Consider the following 17,563-nt stretch of genomic DNA (forward strand, 5'->3'; position numbering starts at 1 on the left):
ATACTCCCTGCCCCATCACATGCACAGCCTCCCCCACTATCAACATCTCCACCAGAGTGGTACATCTGTTACAACTGAGGAATCAAAATTGACACATCTTAACCACCCAAGGTCCATAGTTTAGAGTTCACTCTTGGGCATTCTATGGGCTTGGACAAATGCCTAAGGACATGTATCCATCATTATGGCATCATAGAGAGGATTTTCACTGCTGTGAGTATTATACTGTAAGTATTTTCACAGATCTGTGCTCTGTCTCTTCATCCTCCCACCAGTGTCAGATCTCATCCCCCACCCCCACCTTCCCACCCCCTGCCATAATCCCTGAAGCCATTGACCATTTTGCTAACTCCATAATTTTGTCTTTTATAGAATGTCATATAATTGGAATCACACACAGTACATGGCCTTTGCAGATAGACTTCTTTTGCTTAGTGCGTGGTGCTCAGTGGTGTCTGATTTTTTGAAACCCCATGGACTGTAGCCCGCCAGGCTCCTCTGCCCATGAAATTTTCCAGAGAAGAATACTGGAGTGGGTTGCCATTTCCTGCTGCAGGGGATCTTCCCGACCCAGGGATCCAACCTGCATCTCTTCTGTCTCCAGCATTGGCAAGTGGATTTTTTACCACTGCGCCACCTGGGAAGCCCCTTCTTTTTGCTTAGTCACATGCATTTAAGGTTCCTCTATGTCTTTTCATGGCTTTTATAGCTCATTTTGTTCTGATTTTCTGGAGCTGGTCCTCAACGAGGGTCCTTCTGCTCAATATTGTTCGAGCAGCCAGAATGAGCTCGAGTTTGGTTTAGAGGCAAAGGAAAGGTTAATCCTTAAATCAGAGGGTGGAGAGGTGCAAGCTTGTGCACTAGAATACACGCCTCTCAAACACGCCACGGGCAGGGCAGCTTTGTAGAGTTTTTGTCCACATGGAGGGAGGCGGAGTTCTTGCCTGGCGGCTGCCGCTGTACTACTCCCCACTATTCAGATCAAAATGTGGAGCTCAGTGCTTCTGCACCTGGCCCAGTGTCACCATTTAGAAGTGAGGTGCCGAGAGCAGTGCTTCTGCACACGGCCCTCTGCCGCCATCCTGAAGTGAGGTGCCGAGTGCCGCCATCTTGAAGTGAGGTGCCGAGTGCGGCCATCTTGAAGTGAGGTGCCGAGAGCAGTGCTTCGACACGCGGCCCTCTGCCGCCATCCTGAAGTGAGGTGCTAAGTGCCACCATCTTGAAGTGGGGTGCCGAGAGCAGTGCTTCTGCATGCGGCCCTCTGCCGCCATCTTGAAATGAGGTGCCGTGTGCATTATCTCTGCACACAGCCCGCCAAGCTCTGAAGTGTAGGGTGCAGCCACTTTGTACTGGGAACCCTGGGCTGAAGTGCCGGTTAGGGGGCTTGTGCAGGCAGTTTCCTGTGAGCAAGTGAAACTAGACTAAATGCAAAGGAGAAAAAAAGGTTAGACTTGACTTTATTAGGCAGATTCTGTTTTGATTTCTCAGAAATTGTTAATGGACTTTGCCAGTGAGTTTCTTCCTAGTACTAAATATTCACTTGCCTGGATGTACCACAGTCTATTTATCACTTCTGAAGAACATTTGATTTCTTCTGAAGTTTGTGCAATTATGAATAAGCATCGTGCTGTAAACATCCTTGTGCAGATTGTTTTTGTGTGTGGACATACATTTTTTAGCTCCTTTGGCTAAATACCAAGGAGCATGATTGCTGGATAGTATGGTAGGAGTTTATTAAGTTCTAGAAGAAATCACCAGACTTGCTTCCAGAGTCAGTGTTACCACGCCTTCTCACTGGCCACAAGTGAGGGTTCTTGACGCTCCACATCCTCGTCAGCCTCAGGTGTTGCCGGTGTTCCAGATTTGGGCTATTCTCATAGGTGTGTAATGGTATCTCATTGTTATTTTAATTTTCATTTCCCTGCCAACTGTTGATTTGGGGCATTCTTTTGTGAGCTGATTTGCCATCTGTGTATCTTTGGTGAGGTCTCTGTTAAGGTCATTGGTCCATTTTTTACCTTAGTCTGTGAAACAGTGATAGTATTGATGGAGGGGAGGAGACAATATTAAAGATGTTTGGGGGGGCAGAATTGACAGGACCCGGTGACTGAGTGGCTGAAACTGCTGAGGCATAAGGAGGAGCAAAAGGTGAGATTCAAGTTCTGGCCAAAGTGAGTCGATGGTTAGTGGTACTTCTGGGAGGAAGGGGAGGCCAGGTACCAAAAATCATCTGAGGATGAGCACAGAAATGAGTCTGGGTGTCTGAGTCAGTGAGACACCGGTGCAGAGATGTCCACTCTCCTGAACAGTTCATGATCAGTTGCTTATCTTCATGATCAGTAGCTGGTGCTGCAATGGGGCAGTTCTCCCTCTATGGAGTTGTTTATGCTTTGATGCAAAACCTGCAGCCATATGATTTATACCTTATTTCTGTTGTGTGGCTCCATTAACAAGTGAGAAGTCTCCAAGCTTTTAAAACCTTCACAGAAAAGTCTTCCCACCAGCTACAGTCTCCAAGAAGTAAGCCTGCAAAGTTGCTTGATATTGTTGTTGTTGTTCAGTCACTCAGTCTTGTTCAGTCACTCAGTCGTGTCTGACTCTTTGTGACTCCATAAGCTGCAGCACACTAGGCTTCCCTGTCCATCACCAACTCCAGAAGCTTGTTCAAACTCACGTCCATTGAATTGGTAATGGCATCCAACCATCTTGTCCTCTGTCCTCCCCTTCTCCTCCCGCCTTCAATCTTTGCCAGCATCAGGATCTTTTCTAATGAGTCAGTTCTTTGCATCAGGTGCCACAGTATTGGAGTTTCGGCTTTAGCATCAGTCCTTCCAGTGAATATTCAGAGTTGATTTCCTTTAAAATTGACTGGTTTGATCTCCTTGCAATCCAAGGGACTCTCAAGAGTCTTTTCCAGCACCACAGTTTGAAAGCATCAGTTCTTTGGCACTCAACCTTCTTTATGGTCAGACTCTCACATCCGTACATGACTACTGGAAAAGCCATAGCTTTGACTCTACAGACCTTTGTCAGCAAAGTGATGTCTCTGCTTTTTAGTATGCTGTCTAGGTTTGTCATAGCTTTTCTTCCAAGGAGCAAGCCTCTTTTAATTTCATGGCTGCAGTCACTGTTCACAGTGAATTTGGAGCCCAAGAAAATAAAAGTCTGTCACTGTTTCCATTTTTCCCACCATCTATTTGCCAAGAAGTGATGGGACCAGATGCTATGATCTTCATTTTTTAAATGTTGAGTTTTAAGCCAGATTTTTCACTCTCCTCTTTCACCTTCATCAAGAGGCTTTTTAGTTCCTCTTCGCTTTCTGCCATAAGGATGGTGTCATCTGCATATCTGAGGTTATTGATGTTTCTCCTGTCAGTCTTGATTCCAGCTTGAGTTTCATCCAGCCCACTGTTTTCACATGGTGTACTCTGCAGATAAGTTAAATAAGCAGGGTGACAATATAAAGCCTTGATGTACTCCTGTCCCAGTTTTGAATATGTTGCTTTATGACATATTTTATTTTTCTGTCTGGTGTGCTTCCCTGGTGGCTCAGACAGTACAGAACCCGTCTGCAATGTGGGAGACCTGGGTTCGATCCCTGGGTTGGGAAGATCCCCTGGAGGAGGGCGTGGCAACCCACTCTAGTATTCTTGCCTGAAGAATCCCCATGGACAGAAGCTGCAGTCCATGGGGTCACAGAGTCGGACAGGGCTGAACAACTAAGCACATGTGGTCACTCTTGCCCTCTAGTGGCCAGTGGAGGCATAGCGTGGGGCTGAGCCCTCACTTGGCCTCTCCTGAATTCTATCCCAGAAAGATTTTATCCCAGGGTCTTCTGATCTTTTGTTCCAATTTCTTTCCTTCCAGAATCTCCCTCACTCCCACCTGGTCCCACCATCAAATTAAGTTTGTCACTGAAGAGATATCCAGTGTCTAGTGGCACAGGAAATCAGTGACTCACAAAACAGGAAGACACCTTGCAAATCATGTAATCCAACTCTCTTCTTTTATACCTAAGGACCTAAGTGATTTTAACAAGCTCCTAACTTGGCTGCTGCATCCATATGTGTGCTCTTCAGTCTGTTCTCCACACGGTGGCCAGGTAGATGAGATTATGTGTGTCTCTTGCTTATAATCATCCAGTGGTTTACTTTTCACCCTTGGAATAAAATCAGAATTATTTTCAAGATGGCCCTTCATGATCTGGCTCCTTTCTAGTTCTCTAAACATTTTCTTATAAAAATCTTCTCCTTATTTCTGATTAAGCTGGCCTTCCTTCTGTTCATCAGATGTGCCTAATACTTTCCTACCTCAGGGCCTTTGCATATGTACTTCCCTTACCCTTTATCCTTACAGCTTAAAGGTCACCTCTCAGAGAGGCCTTCTCTGTTAATCTCTATAACAGCACTCTGTGTATTGCCCCAGGCCATGAGTTTTTGTTCATTATCTGCCTCCCTTTACCAGATTATAAACTCCCCCAGGGCCTGCAGTGAAAGAAATTACAGAATGAGTCTTTAATGAACACTGGAGTTGGTCAAAAAACATAATGCTTCTAAAGGTGGTGAATTCCTGCCAGTGTAAGGTTGACCAGAGTTCCTAAAGAAGAGATTATTAAATAATCTCTAAGGTCCCTTCATCTCTGTTTGTAAACTTTTCTATCCAGTATTTGAAAGATGGAAGATGTTCAGATCCAATAATTGCTCAGTAGCTTGTGTTGGACTAACCCTGTCACAGATGATAGTTATAAATTTTGGATAAAGTATTTGAAAGAATCTGAGATTTTTGGAGAGAAATAAAAAGTAGGTGGGATCTGGAGGAGATTTAACCCTTGAAAAAAGGCACCTTCCCCCACTAAGTGAGATTCACATTGATGTGGCTCTTCTCTGTAAAGCACTCCCCAGTCTATATGGCAGGGAGAAGCTAGAACCAGAGCAGGAAGTTGCAGTTTTATTGATTTGACAGGAAGCAGGCAGAGTCTGGGGCTTCCCAGGTGGAGCTAGTGGTAAAGAACCTGCTTGCCAGTGAGGAGATGTAGGAGACATGGGTCTATCCCTGGGTCAGAAAGATCCCCTGGACGAGGGCCTGGTAACCCCTCCAGTATTCTTGCCTGGGAAATCCCATGGACGGAGGAACCTGGCGGGCTATAGTCCACAGGGTCTCAAAGATTTGGATGGGCCTGAAGCAGCTTAGCAAGCACACATGCAGAATACAGGCTATCAGAGTGTCTAGAAAATGAGGAAATCTAAGGAGATGTCCCCCAATCCATGCTCCCAATAAGATCAGCTGAGGCCTCTGTGAAAACTGTATTCCAGTTCAACCCCTCCTTCTGCCCATTTGTGCTTGTCATGCTTGCAGTTGTTAATCATGGAAACACACTCCAGTAAACTTTCTGCTTCCAAATCATCCTGGCAGAGTCAGTTTCCAGGGGAACTTGACTTAACAACAGTCTTAATTGATGTTTATAGAATGTTGTACCCAGCGGCTGCAGAATACATGTTCTTTTCAAGTGAAAATGAAGCATTCATCAAGATAGACCATGGTGAGCCATAATATTAATCTGAGTGGATGTCAAAGATGTTGAAGGATTAAACCCCTATAGACTATGTTCATTAGTCATAAATGAATCATATTAAAAGCAATAACATTACAATATCTGAAAAAGCACTGGAGTTTGAAAGTTAAAGATATGTTTAAATAACACATAGATCAAAAAGAATTAGAAAGAAATAATTTTAATTGAATGATAATGTAAATATAACATGTCAGATTTCTGGATTCAGCTAAAGTGGTGCATGGAGGGAAATAACATTGCTTTAACTGCTTGTATTAAAAAGAAGAAATGTTTAAAATTAATGGTATATTTACATCTTAAGAATGTAGAAAAAAGAGGAAATTAAAAATCTTAAACCCAAAGTAAGAAGAGAGGAAGTAATAAAAAGCAGATATAGGTGAAATAGAAAACAAATAATAGAGAAAATATAAAAAGCTGCAAGTTGTTTCTTTAAAAGATTAATGAAATATATAAATTCTTAACACAGATTAATCAAAAAGAGAAAAAGCAAATGACTAGTATCAGGAATATCAGGGAAAATTACTACAGATCTTGCAGAAAATGAAATGTTAAATGCTATGAACAACTTTATGCCAATAAATTATACAATTAAAATGAAATGGACCAATTGTTTGAAATCATATATTGCCAATATTGAAATAATAAGAAACAGAGAATATGAATAGATTTATAAAAGCATTTGAGGTAATTGTTAAAACCTTTCCAACAACAACAAAAAAATCAGCCCCAGATGGCTTCACTGTTGAATTCTGTCAATAAATTAAGGGGGAAAAGAACCCCAATATTACACAAACTTTCAGAAAATTAAAAAGGTAGGGACACTTCAGAATATATTGTGTAAGGTCAGCATTATGCTGGCACCAAAACCTGGCAAAGACATTGACAAAAAAGAAAATCACAGACCAGATTTCTCATGAATACGGATGTAAAAAATCTTCAACAAAATATTCTTGGCTTGAATCCAGCATTATATAAAGAGGGTAATTCACTATGACTAAGTGGGATTTATCCTAGGAATGAAAGATTGGTTTAGCATTTGAAAATCAATTAATGTAACTCACCACATTAAGCAAATACATGATTTTTAAAAACCTTGTTGTTCAGTTGCTAAGTCGTGTTTGACTTTTTGTGACCCCATGGACTGCAGCATGCCAGGCTCCCCTTCTCTTCACTATGTCCCAGAGTTTGCTCAAATTCATGTCCATTGAGTCAGTGATGCTATCTAACTGTTTATGTCATTCTCTGCCGCTTTTTTCTCCTTTTGCCTTCAGTCTTTGCCAGCATCAAGGTTTTTTCTAATGAGTCAGCTCTTCCCATCAGGTGGCCAAAGTATTGGAGCTTCAGCATCAGTCCTTTCTGTGAATATTCAGGATTGATTTTTCTTTAGAGTTGACTGGTTTGATCTCCTTGCTGTCCAGGGGACTCTCAAGAGTCTTCTTCAGCACCACAGTTTGAAAGTATCAGTTCTTCGCCACTCAGCCTTCTTTATGGTCCAACTCTCACATCCATACATGATTACTGGAAAAACCACAGCTTTGACTATCCAGACCTTTGTTGGCAAAGTGAAGTCTCTGCTTTTTAATATTCTGTCTAGGTTTTTCATAACTTTGCTTCCAAGGAGCAAGTGTCTTTTAATTTTATGGCCGCAGTCACCATCAGCAGTGATTTTGGAGCCAAGAAAATAAAATCTGTCACTGTTTCCACTTTTTCTCCTTCTATTTGCTGTGAAGTGATGGGGTCAGATGCCGTGATCTTTGTTTTTTGAATGTTGAGTTTTAAGCCAGCTTTTTCACTCTCCTCTTTTACCTTCATCCAGATGTTCTTCCCTGGTGGCTCAGAGGGTAAAGCGTCTGCCTGCAATGCAGGAGACCTGGGTTCGATCCCTGGGTCAGGAAGATCCCCTGAAGAAGGAAATGGCACCCCATTCCAGTACTCTTGCCTGGAAAATCCCATGGACAGAGAAGCCTGGTGGGCTATAGTCAATGGGATGGCAAAAGAGTCGGACACGACTGAGCGACTTCTTTCGATGCTCTTTAGTTCCTCTTCACTTTCTGCCATAAGAGTGGTATCATCTGCATATTTGAGGTTGTTGATGTTCCCCTAGCAGTCTTGATTCCAGTTTGTGATTCATTCAGCGCAGCATTTCGCATGATGTACTCTGCATATAAGTTAAACAGAGTGACAATTTACAATCTTGTATTACTCCTTTCCCAATTTTGAACCAATCCATTGTTCCATGTTCTGTTCTAATTGTTGCTTCTTAACCTGCATACAGGTTTCTCAGGAGACAGGTAAAGTGGTCTGGTTTAAGAATTTTCCACAGTTTGTTGTGATCCACACAGTCAATGAAGCAGAAGTAGATGTTTTTTTCTGGAATTTCCTTGCTTTCTCTATGATCCAACAAATGTTGGGAATTTGATCTCTGGTTCCTCTGCCTTTTCTAAATCCAGCTTGTATATCTGGAAGTTCTGAGTTTACATACTGTTGAAGCCTAGCTTGAAGGACTTTGAGCATAACTTTACTAGTATGAGAAATGAGCACAATTATACAGTAGTTTGAACATTTTTTGGCACAGCCCTTCTTTGGGATTGGAATGAAAACTGACCTTTTCCAGTTCTGTGGCCACTGCTCAGTTTTCCAAATTTGCTGGCATATTGACTACAGCATTTTAACATCATTTTTTAGGGTTTGAAATAACTCAGCTGGAATTCCATCACTTCCTCTAGCTTTGTTTGTAGTGATGCTTCCTAAAGCCCACTTGACCTCGCACTCCAGGATATCTAGTTCTAGATATGACCACACCGTCATGGTTATCTGGGTCATTAAGACTTCTTTGTATAGTTCTTCTGTGTATTCTTGCCAACTCTTCTTAATCTCTTCTGCTTCTGTTAGGTCTTTACTGCTTCGGTCCTTTATCATCCTGTCCTTGCATAAAATGTTCCCTTGGTATCTCCAATTTTCTTGAAGACATCTCTAGGCTTTCCCATTATATTGTCTTCCTCTACTTCTTTGTGGTGTTCATAGAAGAATGCCTTCTTATCTCTTCTTGCTGCTCGCTGAAACTCTGCATTTAGTTGGGTACATCTTTCCTTTTGTCCCTTGCCTTTGGCTTCTCTTCTTTCCTCAGCTATTTGTAAGGACTCCTCAGACAACCACTTTGCCGTTTTGCGTTTCTTTTTCTTTGGGATGGTTTTGGTCACTGCCTCCTGTACAGTGTGATGAACCTCCATCCATAGTTCTTCAGGCACCCTGTCTACCAGATCTGATACTTGAATCTATTTGTCACCTCCACTGTACAATCATAAGGGATTTGATTTTAGGTCATACCTGAATGGGCTAGTGGTTTTCCCTACTTTCTTCAATTTAAACCTGAATTTGCCATAAGGAGTTCATGATCTGAGCCACAATCATCTTAATTAATCTAGAAAATCACTTCACAAATTCAACATCCATTCGTGATAAAAACTCTAAGCCAACTAAGACTATAAGGCAACTGTCCCAACCACTATGGGAGGGTTTTGGACAGTTTCTTAAAAAGCAAAAACATATGCCTGCCCATGACCTAACAAATTAACTTCTAGATATTTTCCCAAAGAAAAAGTCAGTCCCTCAACCAGTCTCTCTCTCTGTCTCTTCACCCTGCTCTTTCCCCTTTCTTTGTTTCTCTCTCCACAAAATTACTTAAATAGAACATCCTTAGAGCAATTCTATTCAGAATTCCCACCCCAAACTGAAAACATTTCAGACATCCCTCAAAAAGAGAATGTAGTAACAATTTGTAGTTATTCATCTAGCAGAACACTACTCAGCGATAAAAGAGTGACTTGTTACATACAACATAGCTGAGTCTTGAAACCATTATGTTGAGGGAAAGAAGCCACGCAGAAAGGAATAAAACACAATCACATTTATATAAAGTTCAGGAATAGGTAAAATTAACATACGATGATAGACATCAGCAAAGCCTTTACCCATGAGGACACATGGATTGCTAGAAAGGGACACAGGACAACTTCCTGAGGTGACCGGAGTATAAAAAATCTTATGCCAGCATATACATATATCAAAACTCCACGAGCTGTACACTTACAGGCTGTGCATCTCTAAGTAAATTTTACCTCAGCAAAAACATAAAATAATCTTAAAAAAATAAAATATAGGTGGGGTCGAATTGCATGATTGAAACCATTTTTCTCAGTGAGAAATTTTGATCTTAAATGAATAATTTGGTTTTTTAAAACTTATTTTGCTCTGTTTGGAAAAGGACTTCATTTGTTTAGTAACCTGCTGGGCTGTCCTGACAAAATTTCACAGACTGGCTTAAACAACAGAAATTTGTTTTCTCACAGTTCCAGAGGCTGGCAGTCTGAGGTCAGGGTGCCAGAATGGATGGTTTCTGGTGAGAGCTGTCTCCCTGGCTTGCAGACGGCTGCCTCCCCGTGTGTCCTCACATGGCCGAGGAATAGCAAACTCCCTCTTGTCTTTTTTTATGAGGACATTAATGCTCTCACGAGAGCACCACCCTCATGGCCTCGTCTAACCCCATTACCTCCAAAAGAACCCATCTCCAGATACCAGCATGTTACTGGTGAGGGCTTCAACATACGGATTTGAAGGACACAATTCAGTTCGCAGCTGTATATATTCTAGAAAATGTGGAAAATACAGGTAACTGGAAAAAACAAAAGCCCGTGTAGTCTGGTGATGCAGATATAGTCACTGTTAACATCCTGATGTCTTTTTCTTTCCCAAGTTTTGTTATTTCAACTTTTATGTGGTTGTAGTCATTCTGTATCTATAATCTTATATCACGATCTTTTAAATTAAAACATGAAATTTTTTCTGCATGACTAAAATCCCTTTTTAAGTACTTCTTTTTAATAGCCACAAAAGGTTCCGCTGGATGTGCTGTAGTTTACATATTTGTTATCCTGTGGTTGAACGTTGGAAGACTTTCCAGTATTCTGCTAGTGTAAATAATGCTGTGATAAATACATTTGTCCAAGAGGCTTTTTCTGTAACTCGGATTGCTTTCTTGGGGTAGAATTCCAGAAAATGGAAATTGTAGGTTAAAAGGGTGTGCTCTAATTAGATGTTGCCAAATTCCTTGCCAAAAAGATGTCCTACTTTGCACTGTCCCCAGGAGCAGGGCAAGAACGGGCTTTATTGGTTTGCTCTTAAGAGGCTGAGGTCGTTTCCACTAATGTATTTCTTGGCCTGTTTCCACAGGTGAAAAAAAAGACAGCTGTAGCTGACTTGTGTGGGACTCCCTTGGCTCTTTTGGCCCAAGACCCTACCACTCCCTGTCCCTGGCAGCCTGTATTCTGGGCCTCACCTAGACAGCCCGAGTGGGAACAAGCCATCTCGTCCATCACAGCCATGAATTTCCTCCGGCGGCGCCTCTCTGACAGCAGCTTTGTGGCCAACCTGCCTAACGGCTACATGACGGACCTGCAGCGCCCAGACAGCTCCACCAGCTCACCTGCATCCCCCGCCATGGAGAGGAGGCACCCTCAGCCCCTGGCAGCCTCCTTCTCCTCTCCAGGATCCAGCCTTTTTAGCTCCTTGTCCAGTGCCATGAAGCAGACCTCACAGGCCCCCTCGGGGCTGATGGAGCCTCCGGGTCCCTCCACGCCTGTTGTTCAGAGGCCCAGGATCCTGCTGGTGATCGACGATGCCCACACAGACTGGTAAGCAGCAATCTGCAGGTGCCCTCACATAGGGGCAGGAGAGGAGACGGGGCTTATCTCACTCTTGGGGAAGAGAGAGGGGAAGAGCTGTGCGAGACTCTGTGGTATCAGAGACTGGCAGGAGGGAAGGACATTAATGCCAGGCACCACAGCAGCTACTTTGTGCCACACTCTGTCCAAAGGGCTTTATATTTAAGGTCTGCAGTCTCTCACTTGCAAATCCAAAACCCAAAAAGCTCACTAGAAAATATTTTATAGCCCATTTGCTAGCAAAGCGTGATCTGAAGGAAAGTTAGACTGTAATAGTCTTCATTGTACCACTCACTGTGCTTGTTCATATGATTTGCTGAAAACTTCTTAATACATTTGATATGGGCTACTGCCCAGGGCCCATAGGAAGTTTTATATAATATATGGTATATGTACTGTATTACTTTCCTAATAATAGAAAACGTTAAAAAATCTGAAATAACTGTGGTAAGTCGCTTAACCTCTTTGAGCTTCAGCCATGCTCCCTCATTGAGTGAGGTTGCCATGAGGGTAAAAGAAATCAACAAAAGTCCACAGTCCTTAATCTCAAGGGACCAGAGTGCCTGAGTTTGCATTCCTACTCTTCCATTGACTGGCAGTCTGGTTCCAGAACCTGTCTTAACAGGACAGCAAAGGTGGGCAGAAATGATATCCCTTCCAGTCTCTTCCCAGGTGTGCCCCATCCTGATAGACGGGAAGCATCCTGGCTGGGGGGCAGAGACTGGACACATGTGTCAAGGTCATTGTAGCAGTAGTTCCACAGGTAGTTACTGAGCACTGATTGAGTGCAAATAACAGCCTTCAGTTCAGTTCAGTTGCTCAGTCATATCCGACTCTTTGCGACCCCATGAACCACAGCACGCCACAACCCCTGTCCATCACCAACTCCCGGAGTCCACCCAAACCCACGTCCATCACAACGGTGATGCCATCCAGCCATCTCATCCTCTGTCATCCCCTTCTCCCGCCCTCAATCTTTCCCAGCATCAGCGACTTTTCCAGTGAGTCAGCTCTCATAACAGCCTTAGGTACTCAAATGAGTAATGAACAGGCCCTGCACACAGGAAGCTGAATGCAGGTGGAAAAGAGGTCTCTCTTTGGAATTTTTGCTAGAGAAGATACATATTATCAGTCCAGTTGGAGACATAGAATTTGCAGTCCAGGAAGTAAACCTAAATATGGAGACCCGGAGGCACCCCGTTTAGGGCAGTTCTGGCAATGGACTCATGGATGGCCACGGGGGCTGGAGGGCAAGGTTTCCTGTGTGTGTCTCCAAAAGCCACCACAGATCAGGCACAGAGTCAGCATCCAGTAAGCATGTATTACATGAAGCAGTTAATATATTCAGTTCACTGAGCATGCCAGTGCTCTCTTATTCTAACATGGATGTGTGTGCTCACCTTCATTCCTTGAAAAGTGAACTCAGGCTGGGAATGGTTGAGCCTGTACTTTGGAGTGGGAGGTAATTATAGTTTATAACATATTCAATGCAGTCAACATTAAAGCATGTTCAGTAGGTTCAGACTTTCGCCTTTTATTTTCCTGCTATGGAATCACTTCATCTTAACCAGGATGGTCGGGTGCCTGGCCTCTGTTCTGATCTATTCTGAGTTGTTTTCAGTGATGCTTGAAGGGTCTTACATGAAGCATTGTTCATCTCTGCCTGTGAAGTTATGCAGAGCATCATATTTAGATTCTGAGCCAAGGGGTTGATTTCTGCAGAGGTGTTGATTTCACTCACCCCTGCCTGTGCAGTCCTGCTGCCTATCTGCCTGGTAATCAGAATGCCTACATGGCTTTTGCAGTCCTCTGTTTCTCTTTGACCCAACTTGACCTTGATTTTGAGTGTTCTCTGTTGACTGCACCATCTCTGGTTCAGTCAAGGTTTGCCATAATATGGTCTTGGGAAGCGGTATTTGTCAAAAGCTTTACTTTTTGTATGGATCCTGAGCTAATAAATGGCAGCAAGGTGAAGTGGTTAAGGATTCAGACTTCAGAACTATCTGCATTAAATCTCTACCCCATAATAGCTATATGACCTTTTAAAGTTACTGCATCTAAATGGTAAAATAGTACCTACCTGTAGAGTTAATATATGTAAGTACGCTTGAAATCTGAATTACTATAAAAGTGTTTAGGAAGTGTCTAGTAGACAGTAAGTGCTATTTAAGTGCATATTATTATTGCAGACTATTGTGACCTTTTGTGCAATATTAATCATCTTGACTGCAACCCCATAGGCATACTTATTTAATTTCTTTATGCCCAATATTAGGCAGAATAGATTAGGATTTACCCCGCTGTGCTATGGTTTTCTAATGGTCAATCTTCCCTACTAGCTCTCAGGTGATAAAGTTGAGTCTTACTAATTAATCTCTGTCTGCCCCCAACCCAGTGCCCATATGGTGTGTAGTTTAATGTAGGCGCACAGCTAATGACACTGAAATGCCATAAATTACCTTAGCCGAGTAACATTTGAATTTTGACTTTGGTCTTCAATCTCTCTAATCCACAGGAGTGACCAGTGTGTGAATTTTAGTCTGTGCACCCTGGTGGGGGACACAGTTTTTGGCTAGAGGAATTTCTTCCGGTCTGTTTCAATCATGCTTCATGTGCCCACAGGTTAATTAGGGATTGAGAACAGCAGTCCACTTTTCTTGCCTCTCAGAGGGTTGAAAGTGGAACAGTGAGAAACTGAGCCTCATTATAATGTCACCTGGGAGTTAGCTGTGCATTCATTGGATGTTTGTGACAGAGACTTCCAACCCACACATGACAGCTTCTCATACAGAACTCATCTTAGATTCTTTAAGAACTTGAGAACCTTTGCTGGCTGCCTTAGAACCCCGATTTCTTCCCTGCCAAGTTCCGGAAGGATACCTGTCGTCCTCCCATACCAGGAGCGGCCAGCAGGTGGCGGGCTAGCCCCACTGTCCCTGGCTAGTTTTGGCAGAGTCCGGCTGCCTCTGGGTCAGCCCCCTGCCCAGCGCCTCCTTCATTGTGCAGACTGTCTCCTGAGAGGAAGAAGCTGTTGAAGAGGGAGAAGCCCGCTCACACAGTCCCTTTCTTTCTCCTTTGAGATGGTAATGAGAGGGGGAGATGATCCCCGTCTGGACTGAGCATGAACCCATTAGGAACAATGTGGCTCCCTTTTCTCCCTTGTCAGCCTTGGTTCCTTCTCTCTGTCACCCCTTTCCTGGTCCAGGACCCTGCTGCAGAATCAGGTTTCCTAGAGGGTGAGAGAGTTACAGGAACCTCCCCCTCTTGCTTCCTGACAGAGGCCAGCTTGCAGACTCTCGGAACCAGCCTGGGCCTCCCAGGGATGAATGATACCTGGCCAGTGGCCAGGGGGAAGCGAGGGAGAGGAGGACTGTCCATCTTCTGCGGAGACACACAGGATCCCAAAGCCGCCTTTACTGGAAAGGGGGACTAATGGCGGAGCATTTTGAGATCCCACGACCTTTTGGGGTTGCCCCAGAGGTCAGCCTGGCTACATCAGGGAGGTTGGGGAGCTTTGGACCAGACTCACCTGCCAATAAGATCTGGGTCAGGAGTCCCTCTGAACTCAAGCTGGCACTGTCCTCTGGGATGATGGGTGATCAGTCAGGTTTGAGAACCACAAGGGAAAGGAGAAATACAACAAATGGATTTCAGGCTCATTTTTCTTCGGCCCTCTCCACTCATTCTCTTGCCAATTTTCCAGCGCTTTGACTGGTGTCAGTCCTCTAGTCTTGACCTTGCCTCCTGTATACCTTTCATGTTACCACCAAAGTATCCTCTTTCCAAAATCCAATCTTGCAAGTTCACTCCCATGTCCCATCAGGTGTCACCTATTATAACCATTAGGTGGTACATCATTTCCCTCAAGTCCCAAGTCAGAGTGTAAGCATGTCTGCCCTCCCTCTAGGTCTGCCTCCAGCTCAGCGTCCTCTTTGCTGCTTATTCCACAGGAATAGCAAAGGTTTGTAGTTTTCAAACACACCTCTGCCTTAGCCCCTACTGTTCCCTGCTACCTGGAATGCCTTTCCCTATGTTGTTGTTCACTGGGCCAATCTCCATTCATCCTCAAAAGCCTGCTCAAGTTTCACTTCTTCTCTGAAGTCTTCCCTGACACACCTACCCTGCCAACAGTGCTAATAACTTCCTCCTTTGATAACTTAAAATACACTTCATCATGCCACCACAGCACACATCACACTGTGTTGTACTTGGCTTTAGGTAGCTGTCTCTTCTGCAAGAACAAGGCCTGTGTCTTCCTCTTTTTGTATCCCTGGAGCTCACCGTGTAATATATTTTCAGTTAGCATGTGTCATTGTCCCAAACCATTCCAACCAGAACAGCCTGTATTGGGCATCATGGGGCCTGAAATTCACCTTACTGCAAGAGTCAGCAATATAGTGCATACAGTTGAGGGCTTCCCAGTTTTACTCACCTGTGTATAAAGTCTTGGCTGTTTATTTTTCAGTATGTATGCCCCCTTCACCCCAACATCCTCCTCCCCAAGCCCATCCAGGCTCCAGAGACCTTGAAGGTAAAACTGAGATCAAAGAAGTACACCGAACCTTGTTATGAAGAATCTTTCTGGGGGTCATGATCAATGTTCTTATTTTGAAGAAATCAAACCTAGGGTTCTGGTACATTCTGTAGCAATAATTTTAAAAATTCATCTACTTGTTTTAACAATCTCGTAGAGCTGCCTTACACTGTAAAGCCGTAATCTACAGTGTAAATTATTGCCACAGAATGTACTAGAACCCAAGGTTTGATTTTTTTTTTTTTTTCAAAATGAGAACATTGATCATGACCCAGAAAAGGGTTCTTCATAACAAGGTTGGGTGTACTTCTTGATTTCAGTTTTACCTTCAAGGTCTCTGGAGCCTGGATGGGCTTGGGAGGGGGATCCTGGGGTGAAGGGGGCATAAGGCAGCTGAGGCTGGGCCCCCAGCCCCTCCCTCCAGGGGTCTCTGAAACCCTCCCTCCTCTTGCTTCCCATGGTCCTTGTTCCCAGAATGGCTGCTCTTCTCTTTCAACAATGATCTATTGTTGTTGTTCAGTCGCTCAGTGGTGTCTGACTCTTTGTGACTCCATGGACTGCAGCACACCAGGCTTCCCTATCCTCTACCATCTCCTGGAGTGTGCTCAAACTCATGTCCATTGAGTCGGTGACGCCATCCAAGCATCTCATCCTCTGCCACCCCCTTCTTCTTTTGCCTTCAATCTTTTCTAGCATCAGAGTCTTTTCCAGTGAGTCAGTTCTTTGCATCAGGTGGCCAAGTATTGGAGCTTCAGTCCTTCCAGTGAATGTCTAGGGTTGATCCATTGTTACCCTCCCTCTTATTCTCCACCCTTCCCTAGAATTTCCTTTTTCTTTTACTTGTTGAGGAGGAAATGAAAAGGGGATTCTTAGTTTTAAACACCCCTTAGCTACTATCCTTTCAGCCTGGAGTTTATGAGGCTGCCCCATCCTACCATATGATGGTTAATGATACTAATTAGAGCACCTTGTGCATGTCTGGATTCACTGAGAGTTGCTATGTTGTATGATAATTTGTATCCCCACTACCACCCACCCACCCATGCCTACTTGCTGTCTTTGTGTCCCAGAGCCTAGAACAGGGCAGGTAGATAGTGGGTGCTGGGAAACATCTGTTGATTGAATGAGTGATTTGGAGGTGACATTACAGGTAATGGCAAGGGTGAAGGTGTGACAGTGATGCTGAGAGTGACCGTGGTGGCATTCTTTAATCCTTTTTCCCTTCTCACACCGCTCAATCTAACTGGAAGTCACACTGGCCACCATGAGAGCATTTACACCATGGAAATGGGCAAATGCTGCAAACCAGGATTTTTAGGTCTCCCTAGAGAGCTAGCCAGTATACCACTGCCAGTCACACTTTCTGATTTTCCTAGGAAGGATTTTACAGACAAGAAAGCAAGGCACGGACATACCATGCACTGCTTGAGAAACCAAAACAGGAGAGGGGTAGGCTGGGACTTTACCAGGAGTAACTTCTTTGCAGGCATATCGGATGGTGACCTACCTCCTGCTGACTGTTTCCCAGGGCTTCAGTGTTTGGCGTGATGTAGGTGCTAAGAAGTCTAGGTTGGAAATGAGTGAGCACACAAATGAAGAAACCACGAGCTCTTTGGGAGTACGGTCAGGTCCTCCTCACTGTCACAGGACAAGCACCTGTGCACTTTGCACGGCCAGACACTGTGCTAAGTGGTTTTCCTGGACTCTCTGATTTAACCCTCTCAACAACTGTGTGGA

At 43.9% G+C, this 17,563-nt stretch overlaps 1 protein-coding gene across 2 annotated transcripts in view; it reads left to right on the forward strand.

Annotated features, from left to right (window-relative positions):
* Window positions 1–17,563, forward strand: part of SYN3 (synapsin III) — a 487,071-nt gene that overhangs the window by 24,060 nt on the left and 445,448 nt on the right. The window contains exon 2 of one of the 2 annotated variants that reach the window (XM_010853361.1): window positions 10,802–11,262. In XM_010853361.1, coding sequence (XP_010851663.1) covers window positions 10,952–11,262 — 311 coding nt within the window. In that variant the 5' untranslated portion in view covers window positions 10,802–10,951. Of the gene's footprint in view, window positions 1–10,801; window positions 11,263–17,563 lie in introns of those variants that run through there. The other variant, XM_010853363.1, reaches the window with a different exon arrangement.

Source organism: Bison bison, unplaced genomic scaffold (assembly GCF_000754665.1).
Source record: "Bison bison bison isolate TAMUID 2011002044 unplaced genomic scaffold, Bison_UMD1.0 scf7180017864327, whole genome shotgun sequence".
Classification (NCBI taxonomy): domain Eukaryota; kingdom Metazoa; phylum Chordata; class Mammalia; order Artiodactyla; family Bovidae; genus Bison; species Bison bison.